General features: G+C 40.0%; 2 protein-coding genes across 6 annotated transcripts in view; one reads left to right on the forward strand and one right to left on the reverse strand.

Annotated features, from left to right (window-relative positions):
- LOC143358209 (large neutral amino acids transporter small subunit 1) overlaps positions 1-17309 on the forward strand; it is a 34226-nt gene extending 16917 nt beyond the window's left edge. For 2 of the 4 annotated variants that reach the window (XM_076795171.1, XM_076795168.1), the window contains exons 4-11: positions 6946-7071; positions 8640-8778; positions 10095-10218; positions 10888-11088; positions 11664-11738; positions 11982-12141; positions 12249-12341; positions 12773-12846. In XM_076795171.1, the coding sequence (XP_076651286.1) occupies positions 6946-7071; positions 8640-8778; positions 10095-10218; positions 10888-11088; positions 11664-11738; positions 11982-12141; positions 12249-12341; positions 12773-12846 (992 nt within the window). Of the gene's footprint in view, positions 1-6945; positions 7072-8639; positions 8779-10094; positions 10219-10887; positions 11089-11663; positions 11739-11981; positions 12142-12248; positions 12342-12772; positions 12847-14111 lie in introns of those variants that run through there. The other 2 variants (XM_076795170.1, XM_076795169.1) reach the window with 2 other exon arrangements.
- Positions 17045-24169, reverse strand: part of Gprk2 (G protein-coupled receptor kinase 2) — a 35446-nt gene continuing 28321 nt past the window's right edge. For both annotated transcript variants that reach the window (XM_076795165.1, XM_076795164.1), the window contains exon 9: positions 17045-24146. The gene's annotated coding sequence lies outside the window, so the exon portion shown is untranslated. The remainder of the gene's footprint in view (positions 24147-24169) is intronic.

The raw sequence follows: 24169 nt of genomic DNA on the forward strand, positions 1-24169 counted from the left end.
AAATTACACGAAGAAACAGTTTCAGGAAGATCCTTAGTCTACTATCAACGTTGCACGTCTCATTGCAATTTTGTTTCAACGATCAGAAATTAAGACACAAGAATGGTAGCACTATGGAGAACACTCGCATCGTACGATCGCGAGGAGGAATTCCTGGAGGATTTAATAACGATCCCGAAGAAGCCCGAGCAAATACTTAAAAGGCGGTCGTTGCGTTCTTGTCGGAACCTATTCACGTCGACGATCGAAGGATCAGAGACGAAGCTTTCATACCGCTGCCAGAACCGGAAGCTTGGTCCGCGATTCGTCGGAAATTAAACGGTCCGTTCTACGGGAACGTGGAATGAGTGGGTGGAAGTCGTTCCGTTTCCTTCACAGGACATTTTCGCGTCGGAATATCCTCTTAGCAGTGTGGTTTCTCGCGTGGTATCACCGATCCGCGGATCGTTATGCAAATATAAATATTTCTAAGCGGATTGCGGTATTTATATTGCGAATATAAAGTCCCATTAACTTACAGGAATTGAGAACACATGAAAGCTTGATTTTTCTATCAGAGCTTTTCTTAGGATCACACTTTTCCTAGGGGAAATTTAAATTTAAATTTCCATGGATTAATTTACGAGAGTCGGAAGCAAATGGAAGCTTAATTTTTCTATTAGAACTTTTCCCAAGATCAAATTTTTCCTGGGATCAAACTTTTTCTGGGATCAAATTTTTCCTAGGGAAAATTTGAATTCAAATTTCCATGGATTAATTTACGAGAGTCGGAAGCAAATGGAAGCTTAATTTTTCTATTAGAACTTTTCCCAAGATCAAATTTTTCCTGGGATCAAACTTTTTCTAGGATCAAATTTTTCCTAGGGAAAATTTGAATTCAAATTTCCATGGATTAATTTACGAGAGTCGGAAGCAAATGGAAGCTTGATTTTTCTATTAGAACTTTTCCTAAGATCAAACTTTTCCCAAGATGAATTTTTTCCTAGGATCAAACTTTTCCTAGGATCAAATTTTTCCTAGGGAAAATTAAAATGAAAATTTCCATGGATTAATTTACGAGAGTGGGAAACAAATAAAAGCTTAATTTGCTATCAAAGGTTGAACGAACCCTAAGCGAAAAATCAGATATAAATTCAGTCCATGGATTAATTTACAGCAATTAGGGACAAATAAATGCTTGAATTTTTTATTAGAGCTTTCCCTGAAGAAGAACATTATACTTTTCCTTCGAATCAACATTTTGCTTTCAATGGTTATTGCAATGTAAATTACCGTGGTTTCTCAGTTACGCGCGCATAGTGGTGCAAAAGGAAATTACAGAGTTCCCAGAACGAGTTTGCAGTGATGCAGATCAATGATTAACTCCAAGGGGAAATCGATCTTTGCAACAACAGGACGTACAATTATGGGGAAAATTGTTACTTTACGTAATTATTATATGTGTATTCGAAAATCATCTACGATCGAGATGAATTTGCTGCGATGGATACTACCATTAATCCATTCGTTCCTAATCGATGTGTTCCTCATCGTAGGCTTCGTTCCAGGATTGAAAATGGCTTTCGGATGCTGTAATTTGTTTAGATTCCCTGAGTAGTGCCTAGCAGAGCAATTTGTTTAAAATATTACTGTGTAGAAGATATTGAATAAGTAAAACAGTGAATTGTTTTTCTTACAAACATGCTTCCTCTACGGAGTTATTTTCCATAGAGAGCATAATCTGCTTCATAAATACAGGTATTGTTATAAATAAGGGCGTAAACGTCAAGGATAGGCTCCTCCAACATGAGGATCGGGATTCTTTTTGCACGCAAGCTAATTTCACGTCCATAAGAAACACGGTGACAGTCGTTCCAGTAGCTTCTTCGTTTTTCACGAGATATGATAATGACCTGAAAATATGAATGCTCGCGTGCAGCCACCATATAGCATCCACCATATAGCATCCACCATAATGTCGAACGGGATTTCTCTCGCCGTTGTTTGCTTTATTTTCGGGCCAATCCGCCTTTCGGTTCTCGGAACCAGATGCAAAGTTGTGTCCCTAATGCGCCTCGGGATGAAATATGAGTCCGGACTGTGGAGAAAGAATGTGTGCCGGGGAGAAAGTGGATGGGGGATGCAGAACTGCATCGACTGGCGCATTCAGAAGTATGGGGGGTGCCCATTCGGAAAAAAAGATACGGCTGCGTTTCTCCGATGCATCGGTGCATAAAAATCGTTTTCTCGAGAACCGTCCGGACTTTCTTACCCTTTTCAAATCTCCTCGATTCTATTTGTTCTAACGATGTTAGCAATTTTTCAGTCCCAAAAGATATACACCTTCGAAACACTACACCTACCACCGCCGGTCAAAATGACCGATTCCAGATTTTCTATTTCACAATTACTGAAATTATTAAACGAAATTAACACTTTGAACGCCAAACTAGAAACCCCCCAAAATTCCATAAAATCAAAGTAAGTTATCTAATGCAATAAAAATTGCAAAAAATTAAATGTACTATACTGAGGAGTAATCCTCCAACTTTCTTGCATGTTACAGATTAAGTTTAGTACAATGAATATATCAACGTACAAATTCATTTTAAAACCTGCACAAATAAGTCCGTCAGCCACATATGGCTGACGTGGCGTTCAACGTGTTAAATAAATATATTTAGTACAGCAAATAATGTTTGCTTTTGATGTTCGGTAGGTTTAGTGTTAAAAGAAGGCTACATTGATTCCGACCTGTTAAATCCTGGGATCATCGGGCACAACGATGCAGCATCCGCGAACACGTGGGCATCCCTATCGTCCGGCGTTAGGGGCACGGGCCCTACCTCTCCTGGACTGTTGGAAAAATCGCGTCAGTCCTAAATTCCGATTTGGGCCCGCGTAGCGGTCGCACAGTCTCGTCCAGGCCGAGACTACGTCGGCCGAGCGAAAAGACGGCGGCGAGCAATCACGTCCAATTGCGATTAAATGCAATCTTTTAATAACGTGTCAACTGGCGGGCACAACAGCATAATTCGCCGAGGGGGGTACAAGGCGGAACGAGACCGAGAACCGGCAATAGTCTAACTAAGAGTACCGGCGACGTCTTCGACGAAGAGCTCGGCCGGCAGACGATCGGCCAAAGAAAGAGGAACGATCGTTACAGGACGGCGGAACGGACGGAAGGGACACGAGGGGACCGGGCGGAAAGAATCTCGCGATATTCCTCGAGATGTTGCATCAGCAGCGGTTTTTTCTACTTTTCTTTCTTGTTGCCAACGAATCTGCCAAGGACACGCAGGGCCCCGACTAAACAATCAGCGCTACCGAGTCCCTACTTCTTTCGCCTAACCGCAATCAATTCACCGAAATTACCACGGGCGCCCAGACTTTTTTCGCGCCATCGGCGCATTCCTCGCGGTGCCTCGCGATTCGTCCGAAATGATTTCCGAACAGTCCGTTCTTTCTCAACTACCTGCTTGCGAAAATGTCTTTTTGCTTTGCAACGTTGTTCGATTGTTCGAAGTTCTAGGCACTTGGTCATTTTTGAAAGTTTGAGGTTCGTGGTTTGTGGTCGCATTCGGTCTACTCTCGATCTTGTCGTAAATCCGTGAAATCCGCAGACCACTGATCATCCTATAAAACAGTAGTACAGTCGTACCTGTTTTCAGAAACTTATATAGTAATATTCGGAAACTTCATAGATAGCTATAACAAATAATTTTTTACTTATTAAAGAAAATCTTTTTATGCGGTGCAGAGGGATAGCGAGAAAGTGCTTTCCAAACAAAATAAATAATTAAATTACACATGGAAACATTAAAAAAAAATGTAATTTCTCATTTCAAACATAGAGACATTTGCAAAATGCACATAATTCAATACCACACGTTGTACTCCAAAACGCGCATCTTCTTGTGATGAGAACATTACAAGGGTGTTAATAACAAGGGTGTTGTAATGCAAACACCGTTGGCATTCATATAGCGCATAAAAAAAATCGCATAGAAAAGGACCGCACAGAGACAGGTTTGACTGTATTAACTTAGTATTAACAGCGATACCATTGACTCGAATAAAAATCACCATTGAGTTGTCATAACACTAGTAGCACTGAATCAATTTATCAATTTATCCGTTCGGAAATGAGCTGAATTATACTGCAAGGTGTGAAAACTTCATTATCAAGTAACTAATGCTAATTGTTGAAACCTCGGATCGTTTATACGAAACATTAACAATTCTAGAATGTGAAAGGAGGAGGTACCTGCTGATGAGTTAGCTATCTCCGGATTGTCGATATCAATGTTCCCGACCTATCAGGTGCACCTGATCTTTGACAATCGGTCTTTGTTGGCCCGGTTAGAGGGAACTACCCTTCTGGCGTGCAAACGCCAAGTCGGATAGGTCGATAATTATACTTCTTTTTGCCCTGTCCAGCGTCACGGTTCACTAAACTGGTGCCAGTCAGTCTCCAGCGTTGTGCTGCCGCTCGTAACCGGTTCCGTGCGATTAAATATCGATAAAGATAATGAGATTCGTCTATCACGGTTCGCGAAGGCAAACGGTCGTTTGATCAGACGCTTAATCAGCTGGGGGGCCTCTGGGCAACGCCGTTGAGCCTATGGTGGTCCCCGTTGACCATACATGTTGACTAGAAATTGCGCTATTTGTTGCACTGGCGGATCGCGAGTGATTACTGAAAGTGAGTCAATCTATTTCGTATCTCGACTTTTATGATATTCCATTAATAATACGTTCCTCCAGCTATAAAATTGTTACCAGTAGTCATTAATAATAATTGGACTTGTTAATGTCTATATCAGAGCTGCTCAACGATGCCTGTTGTGGTAGCGTCGCCAGATGAGGGGAGGGCGCAGAGACGTAACACGTCACGTGACCGGATAGCGCGGTAGAAGGGGAAATTAGAGTGGGGGAACAAGTCGACTCCTTCCCCTACTCCCGGTTCCTACCCGTCAAACTCCTGTGGAGTGTGGGTGTACACGCATGTATTCACACGAGGCAAAACACGGTAAGGGGAATACGAAACAAGCGATAGTGGGGGAACCGGCACACTGGTAGGGGGAGTCCTGAAGCGACAGAGGGGGAGAAGTTGACCTGGCTAGGGGCAAGTGACCTAGCGGAGTGGGGGTAGGCCGTAGCACAGCCGTAGTGGGACAAATACACGCAGTCTTCCCCGCGGGGGCGTGGCTTCGTGTCCAGGGCAAGGAAATCGTTGCCCGTACGGGCAAACGCTGAGTATCTCTGGTCTGCGCAATTAGCCAAATATTGATTTCAAGGGAAACCGAAGTCACAGACATGTTAATTTTAATACAAAGTCTTGCTATGAATTCTTTTCGTAAATCTCGTGAAAATTGTAATTTACGCCACGTAAGTTGGCCTCGACGGAAATTTAACGCGCACAATTTTCTTGTCCGGAGTCTACAGTATTGCACAACTCACACAAGTATTACGTATTTGACTGTGCACGCTCATAATAAAAGATAGCAACAGCCATCTCCTCGAGGCACGACCCGCAATAAATATGTTTTTCAATTAACAATCGTCGCTTTTCCGATACCGGACAATTTCCCCCGCTTTACGACACCCGAGACTTTCAAACTCGCGTTCATTATCGTCTCGCGTTTCATTTCTATAATTAGGATCGTATTTTTCACGTTGGCGACACTCCGCGCAACTTCCTCTTATTTCAAAGCGATCGAATGAAGAAAACACGAGACTTCCCGCTCTTTTGTTAATCGCTCTCGCGTTTTAATTTTCGGCTTCAAGTTTCATATAAATCGCGTTCGAGATGAGAATGAATTGAATAAAAATAGCGAAAATGAAATAGTTTCGCGCTTCGTACGACAAATGTACTTTGCCACGTGCACTCAGCTGTCAGCTGTTTAGGAATGTCGAGACAAAAGGAATGTCCCAGTTGAAGAGCAGTGCTGTCGATGGCTGAGCAGCATTAAGAGAGCGTTACACTTGCAGCCATCAGATACGCAATTTACGTGTCATCAGCAATCGCGGCGTCTCGCGACACAAATGAATCAAATTACAGAACAGTAGTCAGTCCACAGTCGTCGTTGCATTATGTTATCATCGCTCGTTAACATTCGCTAACCTTTTTTTTTTTCATCACGACGAAAGCAATCAGCGCACAGGGAAGTCTAGCTTGCAGATAGTCGGCCAACATACTCGAGGGTTGTGTGTCAGCAGCCATAATTCTTCAATCAATCATCTTTCGTCGTTGCGCGATCTTGTCGGTTCTCACGAGTTTTCTCAAAGGACTCGTTAAACGCGCGATGAATAGATTTCTTGGACATCTATTTATTGCATCTATTCATCTGTTAAATGATAGATAATGAAACCTATTCTTGTTTAAACAGCACGTTAAATGTCTAATGGATTGATTTTGTACCTTCTCCTTTTGGAAGCAGGTCTCACTGGTTTTAAAATTGGATCTACTTCCAAAATTGTCTTTGAACTATCAGAACATTCAAAACATTTTCATTACTCTTGAAATAATTAGAAGATTGTGAATTTGCAGTTTCTTGTTCATTTCTATTGGGTCTCTTGTGTTGAAAATACAATCATTTTTGGAGAAAGGTCCTGATTCTTACAGCTATACAATTTCTCTTTTCTTTACTGGACGGATCGTCCTGAAAATTGAATTATCCTTGAAGCAACAGGATCCTTGTATATTTTTACAGTTATCGATTGGTTTCGAATTTGTTGCTTTCAGCGATCAAACTTATCCTTTGGATGCTTGCAAACACACGAATCACCATTTATGTCAAATTGGACCAATCGTCTTGGAAATTCGATTATCCTTTGAATATAAAATTCCCAGTCCTAAAAAATGACCAGCAATCGTCATTAATTTCACGTTCACATTGCCGCAACGTTCCCAAAAATCAGAATCTCGTCCTTAGAAATAAGAAATCTTCGCCATTGTTCCAGGCATCCTAGCGTTCATCAATTGCTGGGACGTGAAATGGGCGACGCGAGTGCAAGATATCTTCACTTATGCGAAGCTCTTGGCTCTCTTCATCATCATCTTCGCTGGTGTTTATCAGCTGTTCGCCGGTAAGTTCAACGAACTATCTTCAATAACTCCGTGTAAATTTTACGGTACGCAAAAACGTGCATGACATACTTCGCCGTGTTCTTGTGCCCCTCGGGGAACCGTTGCCTAATCTTTTTTCTCTTCCGTTCGATCGACTTTCACGTCGGCGTACATGGTCGCGGTGTCTGCTGTCAATCATCGAGATATACTAGACAATTGCTCCACAGGATTCTGCACTGTCATGTTCCGCGTGCGGGACAAAAAACCACGGAACGAAATGTTCTTGCGTGCTGCGAACAATCAAAATTTTGTAAAGAAATTTCATAGTCTTTCGGGGTTCTTCAATCATTTCCTGGAACGTTCTTCGGAGAGAGAGACAAAGACATTCCTAGGTAGAAGAAACTTAAAAATTTCATAGAGAAATTTCAGAAAACATTGGAAAACGACGATCAACATTTTCACAATTCTCTGACGAATTTTTGTAGCACCTGAAGAAAGAGAAATTCCTGGTCACAGTGAAGTTAAAAATACTCGAAACACTACAGGATTGATTGACATTTTAAAATTGTCGAATTAATTTCTAGAACATTGGAGAAGAGAAATTTGAGAAAAAATTGGAAAACGCTGACTAACATTTTTGGAATACTTTGATGAATTTTTTGGGTGCCAGAAAAAAAAATCCTAGGTACAGTAAAAGTGTCGCAGTTCCAGCATGTCGGTGAGATGCTGAATGACTTTTATCAAACAAAATAATGCTCGCGCAGTCGTTATTATCGGAGTTAGGAACTTCGATTTATCATCGTTGAAGGGTTGCTCGAGATCGATGGCTAGCGATCAACGAATCGGAGAATGCTCGCGATTTGAGAATGATTTAGCAGTCTGGTGCGCAGCAACAAACGCAAGAACGAGGAAGAAGTTAATGTTGCGTCGCCCACGCCACCCTGGCCCGCAACGTAAGACGGTTAGGCGTCTTTTCACGTGCCGGACGAGACAATTTGCCCAATCAAAAAGGTGGATTAAACAGGCGGGGATGATTCGTTGCTAGGAATCACTTGAATTGACCTATTTAACCCTGCCAATGGCTCCTTTGAGAGTAACGTTGCCGTGAGAACTCCTCTGATTCCGATAAATTAGCTCACCGAGGATTCCTGAATGTCGCTACCCCAAGACGAAACAATCCAAAATGATTTCCTCGCAATCGGAGACACGCTACCAACGATTTCGATTTCCTGATTTGCGCATTCGTCGATCATCGACAGAGGACACCACCGGATGTCCCGATACTGTCGGTGCCACTGAAAACCCGCCATTTTGTGTACGACGAGCATTAAATCCAAGAAAATCGAATCGTTTTGACGTAAAATTAAATGAAAAATATTTTGTTTTGCCACGTGATTATTAAAATATTTTAATGTCCTTTCACAAGTTAATTAATTTTTCCTACGCTATTATTGAAATAGTTATCTCTAGTTTGTAAATATATCATTAATTAAATTAGGTCTACTGGAAAAATTGAAGATAATTTACTATGCGACAGGAGAGAAATATTTATGTCGGTTTGATCGATGGTCTGCAATTTGTTTCGCAGGAAACACGCAGTATTTCACGTTCGAGAACACGAACACAGAAGTGACGTCGATAGCACTCAGCTTTTATTCGGGACTGTTCGCTTACAATGGCTGGAACTACTTGAACTTCATCATCGAGGAGCTGAAGGACCCCGTCAAGTATGCAACCGATTCATCTTTTTTTTTAGCCTCGAAAAGCTCGTTCGATTAATCGACGGTGAAACGTTGTTTGCGTTGAGTACGCGCGATCTTTTCGAAGTCGCTTTCGCGGCTCTTTTTTAGTAGCTCGCGAAACTGAACTAAGATAATTCTTAGATTCTTGTTAATTAGGACAGACGCTCATTTAGGGCGACTCTTAAAGGATACACTGATTCTGGAAGAAACCATAAAAGTTAACGCAAGTGGGAACAGCTGCTTCGGCCGAATTGTTTTGATCCCAATTCGACAAGAATCCATTGTGGATTGAAAAAAGAGAATTGCTTGCAGTAAAAGTATTAATGATTTGCTTCAAGATTTAATGCGGTGTAAACGAGGAACTTAGTCGAGGGACTTCTGAGATGGTTGAAGAGTAGTTTCATTATACTTCCGTCATCTAAATCTGTATCTTAAAATGTACAATATCAGACACTATGTAATAATTTATTGAATCCTCATCGTTCGAGTAATAATTTGTGGTATGAATTAATATTTCTGTAGAAATATGGAGACTAGGGTTCGAATGAATTAACTCCAGAAAATTGATTCAAATGTTCCCATATCTCTTAAATTCAATTTACTGTTTAATGTTTCGATTTGAATATGTACAATATTTCGATTCGGAAATTCAAAAATTTAAAACTTTAAAAATGTGAATACTGAAAGATTCTATAGTTCCAAAATTCGAAAATCTAAATACTGGAAAATCCAAAAATTTGAAAGCTTGAGAATAAAAAGTTTGAAGCTGCAAATCATGCCACCGAATGGAAAGAACTATTGAAATCGATGAAGGAGTAAGAACTGGAAACACCAATTGAAAGAGGAATTAACTCGTCTAACCCGGTCTCCGCTGAAATCTCGTGCAATGATTAATAGGGATTGCAACAGCCGGTCTTGTGTATCTATTAATTAAAAGAGGGGGTCGCAATGCCCGACTCTATTGACTCCGACATGGGGGTCAAACGAGGGCTCTTCTTCCATGTCCTAAGCCTCTCAAGGTCAAATATTTTCGACTATCGATCGCCGAGACCCATTAGGATCATTTAAACGATCGATGAACTTGCGCCTTAATCTCTCGTCGTTCAATCATTATCGACGTCGCAACCGTGTTTATACACTTCTGGGTTTCTGATCATCTTAACACATACCAATCATTAAGAGTTTCTAAAAATCTGTCAACTGAATCTTGAACAAGCCTTCTAATCCCTCGTGTTGGAATTTCTCACAGAGTTATTAAATAAAAATGTATATTTACTCGATTGTTTCTATTGTCATTCTAGAAATCTACCGAAAGCCATAGGCATATCCTGCATCCTCGTCACTCTCGTCTACGTGTTCGCCAACGTGGCCTTCTACACGACACTTAGTCCTGTCGAAGTGTTAGGGAGCGAGGCCGTGGCAGTGGTAAGTTAGCAGAAAACCAATCAAAATTTAATTACATCGGTACTTACGCCGCATTTATAACCTCCATAAATTCAAATATCCTGTATTCAAATCGCCAATGGAACGGAACAATGTATAAACAGAAGAATTTGCATGTAATCTCGCTGCTGTAGATCCTTATCCAAGGCTCCTAATGAAATAAACAATTTTATTAGGAACAGTCGCACGGTATTGAATAGTGCATCACCTGTTGCATCACGCGGTCCATAAAGTGCAGGCGTCCCAAACATTTCGAAGTCATCTTCAAACGATGACTGAGCTCTCTATTTCGTTTGTTGTAACAAACAGGAGTTTGAAATTAATTTCCTTTTTTATCATTTTAAATTCTTAAATTCTTGTAATGTTCTTACAACTTTTCTTGTTCTCACCTATTTACTCTTTACAAGCCTAGCTATAAGTATGCTTCTCTAAATATTAAAATAAAATTCGAAAAAATTGTGTCTGATAAAAACAGAAAAATTCTGCGTATTCGCCGTAGTGGCAAATATCAAATCGACAAAATGATTGAAAGATCTTGGTGTCTCAAGAGCGTGACATTGAGACAGATTGCAAACGAAGAAGAAATAAGGTACTAAGAGAATTTTCTTTTCCTATTTAACAAAACTCATTAGTCTGTTCCGTGTGTCGCAGACGTTCGCGAATCGTCTCTTCGGCTGGTTCTCCTGGACAATCCCCGTGTTCGTGGCCCTTTCGACGTTCGGAGCGGTAAATGGAATTCTTCTGACGTCTTCCCGTCTCTTCTACGCAGGAGCTTGCGAGGGTCAGATGCCTGAAATACTGACGATGATCCAAACGTCGAGGGTCACGCCAACACCAGCCGTTCTCTGCATGGTACGCCGGCATTTCAGATATTTGCCATATTTTTATTAGTGCAATTACTGCTATCGACGATTATTAAAACGTTCCACTTCGAAGCAGCGCGTCGGTCGCACTAATTACAGAGACTCGGATATCAACGACTTCGATACACTTGAAGGTAGCAGGGAATGCTCTCTGAGAAGCTTCCGAACATTTCGAAAAGAACAGATGATAGTCGTTGGCATTCTGTGAATAGCTAACTACCATGATTCTTTGGATCATTGATTTGAGGCCACCCTGAAGAACGCGGGAACGTTGGATATAGAAATCACTACAAAATTGTTTTATTCGACTCGAAGAAACGTTGGACAAATTTCGTTCGAAAAGTACAGAATTAGAACTAGGCTGAAAGCCATCGGTTCACGCGATCTTAGGTCTATAATCGAAAGTCATTAACGCCTAGTTAACGCCTGCAATTTCCTGCCCCGATTGCGTCCCCTCGAAGAACTCTGCAGGACTTTGCAACGGGGATTCTCGAGCCTGTAGAAATCGGGAGAAATGAGAGCAACGGAAACTGGTAATTGAAATCCTGCTTTTCTTTCCTCCAGGCTCTCCTGTCCATGCTGTACCTTTGCTCTTCCGACATCTTTGCTCTGATCAACTATGTTGGCTTCGCTACCTGGGTACGTATACAGTCTCTAAATTTCTACATTCACTTTAATTTAACACGCCCCTCGACGACGATTAGAGAGACATTTATTCAGATTATGACTTTTACGAAGTAGCAAATAAACGTATAAGTCGTACTGTTGAAATATTGAACAATTACCTCCTCTGCATTAAATGCAATATTTTGATTTATATTAAATGCTAATTTACAGAAATAGTTACTTTAATCATTTTATTGATCTCTTATTTGTTCACAGCTGAGCATCGGCGTCTCGGTGCTCTGTCTCCCGTGGCTCAGATGGGCACAGCCTAATCTCCATAGGCCAATCAAAGTGAACCTCGCGTTCCCAGTCCTCTACATTCTTGCCACTCTCTTCGTGACGATCGTGCCCATGTACGCCAGCCCAGTAGAAACAGGTAACGATCTACCCTAATCGATCCAATTGTTCTCCGGAACAATCTGATAAACGATATCCATCCTACGAACAACCCAACAAACCTAATCTTTCAACACCTTTTTCCAGGATACGGTTGCCTGATGATCTTAACATCCGTGCCAGTGTACTTCGTGTTCGTCGCATGGAAAAACAAACCGAAATTCTTCCAAAAAGGAGTCGGTAAGTCCAAAATCCAATGAAGACGACTCCAGAAAAACCCATTTAACACTAAACCCAGCACCGTTGGTCAAACGTTCAGTTTCGGAATTCTGAATAATTGTCATTTACAAATCAAAATTACTTGTCAAAATGACAAAATTATTCACATATTGTGAGACTTTCATATGAAATGTATTTTCCTAATGGAAACACGTTTATGAATTCAGTAATATCGTAAGATAAGCAATCTGGTAACGTTTGGCAGTGGTGGATTTAATGTTAAAAATGTTGCAACGTTCCTTTTAATTGATTAAATCGTTTATTGAGTTGTTGAGTTTCCCCGTTACTTTGTTTCGCTTCTTCCTGGCTAGAGTCAATCGATTAGGACGAGGAAGAATAACTCGGGACCAATTGTTTCGTTCTGTTTCTGTTTAACCAATTTATTCCCGCAGGCGCCGCTACCAAAACCTTGCAGAAGCTGATGGTAGTCGTCGGACCAAAGACTAAGGTTCAGAACACACTCTAACATAATTTTACTCTGGTCATGCCACGCATGCTTAGCATTGATTTTCGAATCGCCGACGGGTTCTCGGGGGCTTGTTGCTTTTTCGATCACCGTGCATGCTACCGACATTCGCGAAGCAATTATTTTCTGGAACAATCGATATCGTCGAACTCATTGCACGACACACTACGATCGTCGTCAGCAGGGAAGAGACCGGGCAGGTTGATACAGTGCAATTGTCTGGACAGAGATAATGGAACATCTTATGGTGGCATTTACGTTTGTATATGTAGACGCGGACATAGGAAAGAGGAAGATTGAAAGAATATTTTAGCACGCTTACAGCGGCGTAACTTACGTAGCCGATTCGAGGAAAAATTGCAAATATGAAAAATCCATCTGCCCCGGTCTTTACGTGCCTCATACTTGACTCTTTGAACCACTTATCACACGGCCGGCGAGCGAGTAAACACATTTTATTTTCCTAGACCCGAATTGCCGTCTCAGCCATTACTTTTTACGACTTTTCGATAATCCCGATTTCATCCGTGCTGCAAGCAATAATAACATATTATCGTCTCAGTTTGCTAAAACGTCTTTAACCGTTGATTTTGCATGCTGTACTCACAGGACAAAGCACACTAACTTGTACACACGGTGCACCGGTATTAACCAGCGTATCTAATCTATCGTTGTGGGAGTCATTCTGCAAGGGAGCCTAAACGCGCTGACTATCTCGTCTGTCCACTTTCGTGTGGTCGTCACCTGATGACAGGTGACTGGCAAAGTAGTGACAGTCGTCCGAGTGTGACAGGACAACTTTCATTAAATGTTCCGTGGAACGCAGGAACTTGAAACTCGAAAACGTGCCTGATCACTTTTACACTTACTAAGGATACTAAGGATATCAAAATGTTCTCATGAAAATTGGAGATAATTTTGACTAGAAGATTTTTAACCCTTTGCCTTTCTGCAATGTTTTATTTGTATTTTTTTTTTAACGATTACAAGTAGAACGTACGTCAGAGAAGTTGGGTATTTCTCACGTATAGTGTTGTTTACAAGAATTAGTATTGTAGCACTGGTTTGAGACGATGTTTATACATCTGTAAATCGTATCACGATCTCTGTTGGATTAAATTAATATTGCTTTCGAAGGAAGGAAAGAAGAAGTTTTTATTGATTCTTGTAGTTTTGTATTCAGTGTGACGACTGCACGTAGAAATTAAAAGATTGTACGGTCTTAATTAGGAGTTGATACAACGTTTGTTATTGTTTTATTGCAGTAAGCACCACGAAGTTCCTGCAGAAGATAATGCTGGTCGTCGGCAAGTCGAAACCCGCTCAGGTTTAACCGCAGTCAGAACGTGTCTTCGGCCTCTTCAGACGGACGACTTCCGGTTCGAAGGAAACGAGAAATGGCGGATGGAAATTTTCAGGACGCTCGGAGAACGTTCCTATTGCACGTCTATCAAAATGGATGTAAAAATATTTATTCAACCAGGATTGCGCTCGTCGATTTAATTCTAGGCTGGGCCTAAATTTTATCGTTAAATTTAAATCGTATCTTTCATGAAATTCAAAGAAATCCTTCAGTGGGCTTTCCAAAATACAACAACTCGATCAACATATTTAATCTCCATTTTTACTGAACTAATAAATATAGCTCATTTGCGCTATTAAACTTTATTTAAATCTTCGAATAGTCACATCAAAACTGAATCAACATATTTAATATTAAAATTTATAAATTAAAATCAACTGTGCTGCTGGATTTTATTTAAATTATTAACCAGCATATTAAACCAGCACAAACAATGAAAATTAATAAGTCCATTTGAGGATGAAACACATTCATGTTATTTATATCTACAGCAGACTGAGTTGCAATTTGCTGAATAGGCTGGGCCTACGTTGCACTCTGAATTTTAATGAAAATTTATCGATCGAGCCCTTTGATCGACGAGTCCAAAAACAGTGAACAATCAGTTCACTGTGAAATCAAGCGTACACATAATCATTTATTATCTGTAGTATACGAATATGTTTTCTTATTAGTAAGAAAATTAGGTAACGCGTGTTCAAGATAAAAGTTGAATACGCAAAACGTTTAGATTAAGGCTAGTTTCGTGTAGAATAATTAAAAGTAGACTTTTTGGGCTTTGTCGATCAACTCGAGTTTAAAGTCTCAAATTTTATTTATTAGTCTGATCAAATGCAGACACAATTTCATCCGAATCATACGAATATGCAATTTGGGTATCGTTCTCCGAGCAAAGCGAGGACGTCCTGACAAGAGGCAGCCATATTGTAGCAGGACGTCCCGTAAGAACGCCTCGAAAGTTGCTCAACAATGTGTGCGCGTGTGTGCCACCAGATCTCGTTTTCTCCAGATGTCCTTCTCTGGGTGCGATGTCGAACAAGCTTTCAAGATATCCGCGGTGATGTATGACCAAAATGATTCCACTGGAGGTGCAATATTACCGTCATCGATGACCAGAACTTTCCTTTTCCCGAAGGAAACTCGAATAGAAAAGTTAGAAACAGAGCAAGCTATCATTACAATAAGACACGTAATATTCTCCTCCGCTGGATAAACTATTCCCACCTATCGCAATATGGCGGACATTCCCGACGGTGTTGTTTTCCTTCATCCTGCATTACACACATCATTATTTTTGTTTTATCTCGACCCTCCCTTACTATCCATTACGCCTAGCTCGTAGGTCAGTTTCAATATATATTTTTTTTAATAGTAACCGATAATTTATTATATTTGTTTAACTATCCGCCATCTTGGAACACCGAACAAGCGTCCTGCGATTTATGATCCCCGGGTTTCGATCGATCATTTTCGAAAATCGAGGACCGAAAAACGAAGGACGACAACGCTATCGTTACGCGCTGACATTTATTTGTCGAAGTCGCATAATAATAATAACAATAATATTGTATTTGCATTTACTGCCACTGATGGCGGCGTGCGAGTGTACACTCGTACACGGTGGGTGTTCAGTGGTCTCAAAGATTCGAAGATGTATTAAACATTGCTCGAGATTTTAAAAGATAGTTTCATGAGTTTCGTGTGAATTTTATAATATTAGAGGAAAATGGCGGACTTTTTCTGTGTGTAGACATTGTCCGAGGAAAAAGGAAGCCATTTTGTCGCTTCGGGATCTTTGTTAATAAACTGGGCGTCCTCGTGGATTCTGTATTTTGTTTGTTCAAGGTATTAAATACTAACAACGACGCAGAAAGTAGTAGAAATAGCGCGCGTTGTTAAGAATATTAATTTAACGAGGCAGTCTATTTATTTCGTTTTAGAAATTTATAAAATCGTACATTGTACTTGGGTCCATTTTGAACCAGACGAATGTTCTACCTAAATTTTCTATCAGTCATTTGTTCAGAAAAGAAAAAGAAGAACAGGTTCAAAAATATGCAAATTTTGTTTCGAACATATGTTATTCAACGGATGCATGTAAATTTCTCTCGTCGATTGTAAATTGGGTAAGAAGATGGACTCGAAAGAAACAGGTTCGAGAATATGCAAATAGAAATTCACAAATAAGAATTTGAATCGATGGCTGCCACGGACCATCGAGAACCTGCCTCGCAACTATAAAAACCGAAAAATACGTGCTGAAAATGATCCAATGTTATTTAATACGAACAAACAACGCACGCCCCAGCATGGAAGCCACTGTACCGCGTCCGACGAGCAACTTTTCCATTAACAAAAAAAGATCGCTGGTTCAAATCTCATTCGCTGCGAACGGCGAATCTCGAACGTACAACCACAGAAGTGATTCTGGCTATTCAGGATGCGTTTAGATTTAACGTGCACGTTAACGGATTAATTAAAGAATTCATTAACGCGAGAGGCACTGTCTCTCTCACTCTCTCTCTTGAATGGATCGCAGACAAACTTACGAGCGTGCACATGAATGCGTGCATTTGCTATGTATAATTGTAAGGGAGTATATCTCGCGAGCATACTACTTGCGTCGTTCGAGGATTTAGATTTTTTATACTTTTTTAAGCCTAGATCCGTGGTAGACAGTTTTTGTAGCCGGTTCGTCCGTTCGAATCGTTTCATTTTCGTTCCCCGTTCTCTTATTTATCATTTCGCGTATTTTTGTACAAACTGTATGCGTGGTGTTGTATGTGTTCATTTTTGTTTCTCCGGTGTGACGTTCTCTCTCTCCCCTTTAGTCCGTTGTATAGTTAATCTGTCCTTCGTTTGCCGCGTCTTATACTATACTGTATAGTATAAACAATAACGTCGAAGGATCTTCCTCGAAGTGTCACTTATCCTTGTTTCCTTTACGATTACGAGCTATCTAGGATAATTTTACTGGAGCGTATTATTTAGGGTAATCACGGAAATGCCACAGTTTCTATTTTGTATACGTTTACAAGCGCTTTTGAAACAATACGTATTTTGTTTACTGTAGATTAAAGGAACTATGAGTTTCAGTTTGTACACCTACTCGTCTTCATTGGCGGTGAATACTTTTAATTAATTATAGTTTCTTAATTGTAGTTTCTTTTAGTGGATAGAGTTCCTAACGGTGACTGCATCAGTTCTAAATTACTTGATTTCAGTCTTTCATTTGGAACTTGATATATTTTAAATTTTTCCTGTAGATCATCGACGTCCAACTAAAAATGGAGATCCTTAGAACCTGGCAAGAGAAAGTTCAAGGAATTTATTTGCTTCGGTAGTTAAGATACACGCTTTTGCTTAGCACCGTAGAAGACGGTAACGATCTATACAGTGAGTTCTCGATATATGTCAACAACACGGGTCATGTCAGCGTCGTATATCGTCTAGGACACATACACTAGCCGGCGTCCGAGGTCTCTCGAGGGTATACCCCGCGGTAGTTGGGATAGTCCCGCGACGTTTATCATCCAGGCCTTGGCGACATATATAGAGAAATCACTGTAGACTGTTTATAATGTCACAGAGCTCGTAAGATTGTCCTGTCCGATTTTTATAAGCCATTTAGTTGAATTTCGCAACCGTCATCGCGCTTTCCATCGTTCAAGACTTAAGCTTTCTCTTCATCCACCATAATCTTTAATTCATAGTGATCGCACGTTCATTTTCGCAAGTCGTCGATTTCTGGAAACGACTGCCGACGCCACGGATCTTCTAGAAAAGAAGAATTAGTGTCGTCACGGATGCGTCGCGGGAAAATGTACTATTGTGCGAATGTAAACAATAATGCATTTCGGGCAATGTGAAATCGAACAGAAATTTATTAAACGGTATCTAGACGCAGCTCCGAGCGGAAATCCGTGACGTCCGTGTCATGTTCGATTACCTGAAACAGAGAACGTCGAATTTGAATGAAACTGAAATTTAATGAAATTTAAACGAATTATTGAAGCGCATAGTTCAAAAAATTGCAGGAGCATATCGGTAGTGAAACATTTTTCGGACCAACTATTTTCTACAGGGTGTTCTCGAAACTGGAACATCGCTAAGATCGGAACAGATTAATGATTAGTAGCTTGCCAAGGTCATCCCTTCCCTTTGACAAACATAATTTAGCCTTCTGATAATTTCTCCAATTGTACACAACAATTGAGTAAAATAGAATTTAGCGTATTAGATTTATTACCAACATGATCTAAGAATAACGATGATTTGTAGTAGCGGGGGAGTGACCTTGGCATGTTGGTTCTTAATTGGCATTAAGAAACGTGTTGTTGTGCACATGGCTCTAAAAAACATTAATGGTTTAATGCATTGAGTTAGCCTCCGGCGATTCGTCAGAAGCATTTACATTTAGTTGAACAATATTTAATGATTTTTAAAAAGGAAATGAATTCATTGCTACCGGTTAAGAAAATGGAAATAGAAGTTTAGACACGAATTTGGACTATAATCAATCAATTTTTGATCTCAACAAAAATTTCTCTATCAAAATGCAGACGCATCGCCGGAGCTATCGGTTGTTGCTATCGTTTCCGTCATTCCGCTTAGTAGTTTTTACCAAATACGTTTCGACCATCATGGATTTCCATCAAACATACGTCAGAGTGTCTGTCGGAGTTAAATCGATCCTTCGTAGCTCAGCATTCTATTTACAAAATGTTCATTTTTAATGGAACTTAAGAAATATTTAAGAATGAACATTGTCGACGTAGATTACGTCAGCAATTTTACGGGCTGAAACACGCGGAAGCTCTTTTACAAATTCGATCTCTTTGCCGCACATTTTTATAATTGTCCCAACAAGAATATCGCAATATTCTTCATTCAGTTTTCAACCGATGCAGGTCGATCATTGGATATCGATCACTATATCAATTGATTAGTTTTAAGGTGAATAGAAAGTAAGAGGAAGAGATTGAGAGGGGACAACCGCGCCAGGACTGACAGTAGAATTAGATAATCTTTCAAGTAAGTTAACACTTTGGCTACCGGAAGTCTGTTAATAACATTTTCAATGACTATACCGCGTCTCGAAAATAATTTCCAATCATTTCTCTACAAATGACAATCTCGAAACAAGCAACGATTCAATTGTTACAGTAATTCGGTAACAATTTATTGAAAAAATTCTCAGTCCATTTATTTATCTTTGAAGCGTTGAAAAGCAATCTCCGGTAGGTGAAGCGTTAGTTCAAAGATCACATGGGAATCGACCAGCAGCCGATGGACACTCTGACACGCGTGACAATAAGTATCTACTAATTAATTAGTCGGAGAAACTAAGTAAGCGACGAACACGAGTGAAACCAGATATACCGAATGCATTTTTGTAATCGATCTTTTTTTTTATGTTTCGGATCTGCGAAATATCAGCCTGTACTTGAAGGAGAAGGTTCTCCAAACACGAAAACCATCGAGCTATAGTTTGCTGTCTGTGCCATGACCCGTGGTTGCATCGTTTATGCTCGAACGCGCGAACTTTCGACGTTAGAATCGAAGAAGAGAAGAACGTTGTATTATTTTTATATTGTATATATATGTATATATATATCAATAATATGACAGCGTACAATTTGTTCGACAGTGACACACGCATGATCGCTGACTTCGACGTCGAAGGAAACCCGGAAATTAGGAGCTAAGACTAGATAGACCGGAAATTGAAAGATTGTAAAGCGAGTCTGAATAGCAAAAATCCTGCAACCATCCCGTCATGTGTGCGATTCAGAAAGAAGAAAAAAGAACAAACAAAACGGGCGCTTTCTTTTGGAACGTTTACGTGACGTTCGAGAAAGAAAATGGCGCGCATAAAGCAGTAGCTTAGGATCTAAGTCGGAGGAACAGAAACAGGAGGGTCTAAGGGACAAGCGAACTGTGACAATATATTCTATTGTATAAACGTTGTGTATTACTTCCGGAATCCTCTTTCTTGTCCCGTGAGATGCATTTCAGTAAATCAGCTTGCAATAAGAACGAACGCGGCGTTAACGAATGCTACCCTTCGAAGCCGAACACTGGGAATTATTATAAACAATGAAGTTCAACGGCGAATCGGAATAGACAACTGTAAATATATAACGAAATAAAAGCAATGGATAAATTGTCGTTTCAGAGGCATTTGCGATTCAATAAAATCAATGTTGGAAGCAACAGTGAAATTTTTAAAGTTCAACCATCGAGAAATAAACGATGAGATGTTGGTTATACAGGCGTCTATATTTGTATGTATAAACATATAAGTTATAAATACGTACGGTTTATATATTTATAACTTATACACAAGATATATTTATATATATACATATACATATATGTATATATATATATATACTCGTAATATTTATAACTTTGTCCACAGTAGTTGTACAACATACAGAGATTACAAAAGAAAAGAAGTTTCATTTGGCTTCGTCGGCGCATCAGGAACAAAAGATTTCTGCGTTTCCTTAGTCGAAGGAAGTAGAACGGAAGAGGAAAGGAAACGTCTATACATATATATAAACAAATTTTCCGAGGGCGATCTCGCTTAATACTTTTAGTGCGTCGAGTATTGAAAAGAGAGACGCGGGTCCTTCAAATAATTGGCAGTTTAAAAAAGTTTTGTAAATTCGATATAAAAATAAAAACAAAAACCGTCTACGAAGATAACCCCATTCGAAATGGCGGCACGAACTAAATGTATTTAGGCGACAATTCTCGTTTACAGAAGCTTCGGAGCTTACTTAGCAGTAACGTTGCTCCTTTTGTCGTGTCGTTTGTACAAATATAAATAGAAAAAATATCGAACTTGGTTCTCGAGATTCACAATGTTTTCTCCGTCTCAACCGACGATCTCTCTTTCCACGTTCGATCGGGGAAATCTATCGAATCGTTTAATTCACGCGCAACCTACGAAACTTGAGATTTGAAACTGGCCTCGATCCGAGTAGGATTGCAGATCCCAGGTGCAAATAGCATTTGTAATAAAAAAGAAAGAAAAGAAGAAGAGGCTCGTTGAATCGACGATAATGGCTCGATTCGGTTCGCGGTGTCCGCTTTCGTGGCGAAATCTCGTTCGAACGAGACGGAAGTTGAGTTCGATGAGAATTAAATGTAAACGTTTGTTCGAGGACCGTTCTTGTAAAATGGAATTCCAAAAGTTTTTATTTCAAATACTATTTTCACATCCACGTTCAATCGGCGCCGCGACTCTCTCCGCGACGCGTTAAATGCGTCGACACCTGGCTCCCGAGAGTCTTTCGCGATTAAAAAGAATTGTGGAAGAAGGTATGTAATATAAATACATTGATAATCTCACGCCGGCTCGTTCCAGTCACCGAGGACATATTTTTCTGTGACACCGCACTCTTTCCATCCTTGCACCTATACAAACACGCATTTTCTACGTCCTAACTTGTCGCTTTCTGTTTTCGCGTTGCTAAGTTTACCGTTAATATTGTTACTATCATGAATGTATGTACAAAACAGAACGTTTACGTGCTTACGATTAGCTCGCCGCATAAATGCTTCGAGACCTCGAGGATCTTCGGTGTCCGAAGAGTCCTCTTACAATTGATAGTTCAAATAATTGCACAGGAATAAGTGAAATTGCTTCGTGTGCGAACAATCGTTCCTCGTACCTAAATATACATATAAATCGGTATTTTATTAAACCCCGCCATCCTCTTAATCGTAAGATTCATTTCAAGCTTACTTCATCAAAAAATTGCTCTTAACATTTAAAATGGACAGACTTCGAAGAACAACTTCTTTTTGTTCTCCATCTGGTACCTTAAAAAGTTTCATTAGAATTTGATCATGCTTTACAATCGCAGTATCGTAAGATTCATCTCAAGCTTACTATTTTTCAAAAATTGTATATAATGGTTTAAATGCAGGGCAGTTTTTTTGTCCCAGTAGATTTTTCTTCCCTTCCGGTACCTTAAAATTTCAATTTCCTTCTTTAAAGCTTCGCAATTGCTTAATTGTAAAATTTGTTCAGAGCTTACTATCCTAAAAAAACTGTTCTCGATGTTCGAACTAAGAAATAGTTGACACAAATAAACAGCTACCGATTGCAATGGATTTTCTATTTTCATTATCCCTAGACGTGCAATTATATTCATGCGAACCAAATGAAACGTTTGACTGCTTTCGCGCGAATTAATATCAAGCACTAATCTCAAGTATACATGCTCAGATCGTGACTCCAAAAATTACCGGCCTCCCAGTTACTCCTGTGCAATTGATTCAGCAAGAATGCCCCCACCCCCCAAAGGATGGCCACCCACAAGCACACTACCTCAACATTGCACTTAAAAGAGAAGACAAAAACAGTTACACAGTCGGACGCTTGCATAAAGAGAAAGAAAAGAAAAGAAAAGAAAAGAAGAAAAAGCAAAACAACTGGAATGATTTCTTCTTCCTCTTTTTTCCCCACTGTTATTCGCGTCGTCGCTTCATCCCTGTCCGCTAAAAACAAACACTCGTTCCCGGTATCGCGCGGGACGACGTGAAAAAAGAAAGAGGAAAAAACAAACGGAAAAAGAAAGAGCACAAACGAGAAGAGGGGACACGGTACAGAAACAACGTTAAATCCCTTAAGTATGTAATTTACAATGTAGAAAAGAAAGAACGAGACGGTGAAAGGAGACTGGCGAATGGACGATGACACGTTTTCCTCCACCTCCCGTTCCGAGGTGAAACGAGAAAACGAACGCTACGAAGAATCTACTACGTATCGTGACGATGGCTAAAACGAGATACCAGGACATCTGTCCACCAGAATTCGAGGTACTTATATAGGGTATACAAAACGAGTTCCGTTATCTCTTCTCTGCTTCTCATTTGAGCAAAAGACACGCGCGAGCATCCGTCGTCTTTCCTCGTCGGCCACGGTCGCCAACAGACAGCTCGCTGAATTGTTAATAAATTAATACACGGTTTTGGAGGACATCGGAAATAATCACAGTTGAAAGCACTGACAGGATCCACGCGCGGCCCTCGGGTCATTGTCCTTCATTTTCAAGCGAGTTTTCAGCAATTTGCTGAATACAACTCTAATAACGTAGAAATCATTTTTAGTGGTCGCTCCAGACAGTCACCATTCGAATGCAAAGGGTTGCATTTTAGAAGTCTCTCGTTACAATTTCCAATTTTTCTAAAATATAAAATAGAGATATAAGAAAAGTGTGAAAGTGACTAATAGTCCTGGAGAACACAGCAGGGTTAAATATCCGTTTTTGAAGAGGAAAGGTCCTGTGGAAGATTCACACTAAAAATAGAAAAATTGTATAAGAATTATTGGAAAATTTAGAACAATGACCCGAGTGCTTCACTGCCGTCCTGCGTGAGATTCTTTATGTAGGTCGGAAGTATTCAGGCCAACAATATGGCGGCGTGACGCAACGAAAGATCAAACTACCTCAGTCCCCGCGACACATCTTCTTCCCCCGATAATGATTCATTGTTTAACGCTAGCCTTATGATATACGGAGTAATGCAAAATTACGTCGCTACGTTCGAAACCATCTTGACGACTCGAGAAACCGCGCTATAACCTGATACCTTTGCTTCCGGTTCTTGGAACACGGAGCACTTCCGGTTGCGAGAAAGACACAGAAATGTACAATGAACTAAGTAAAACACGTATCTTGTTTTCACGTTGCATGAAATTCAAAATTTTAGACATACAAAATAAAATTCTATAATTTGCAGAAGAAAATTAAAAAATTACAGTTGATGATTTATTTTGGTGATTACATCGGAAACAATTTCTATGGCAAATCGATAAATAATTTTAAGTAGTATAATTTAATCATTTCTTTCAGTATTACTATCTAAAAAGGAGATTTTAGAGCTTCCTTTAGACGTAGAAATATCATTTAAGAATCTCCTAGAGTGCTGTACAGAGTG

Source organism: Halictus rubicundus, chromosome 10, assembly GCF_050948215.1.
Source record: "Halictus rubicundus isolate RS-2024b chromosome 10, iyHalRubi1_principal, whole genome shotgun sequence".
NCBI lineage: Eukaryota > Metazoa > Arthropoda > Insecta > Hymenoptera > Halictidae > Halictus > Halictus rubicundus.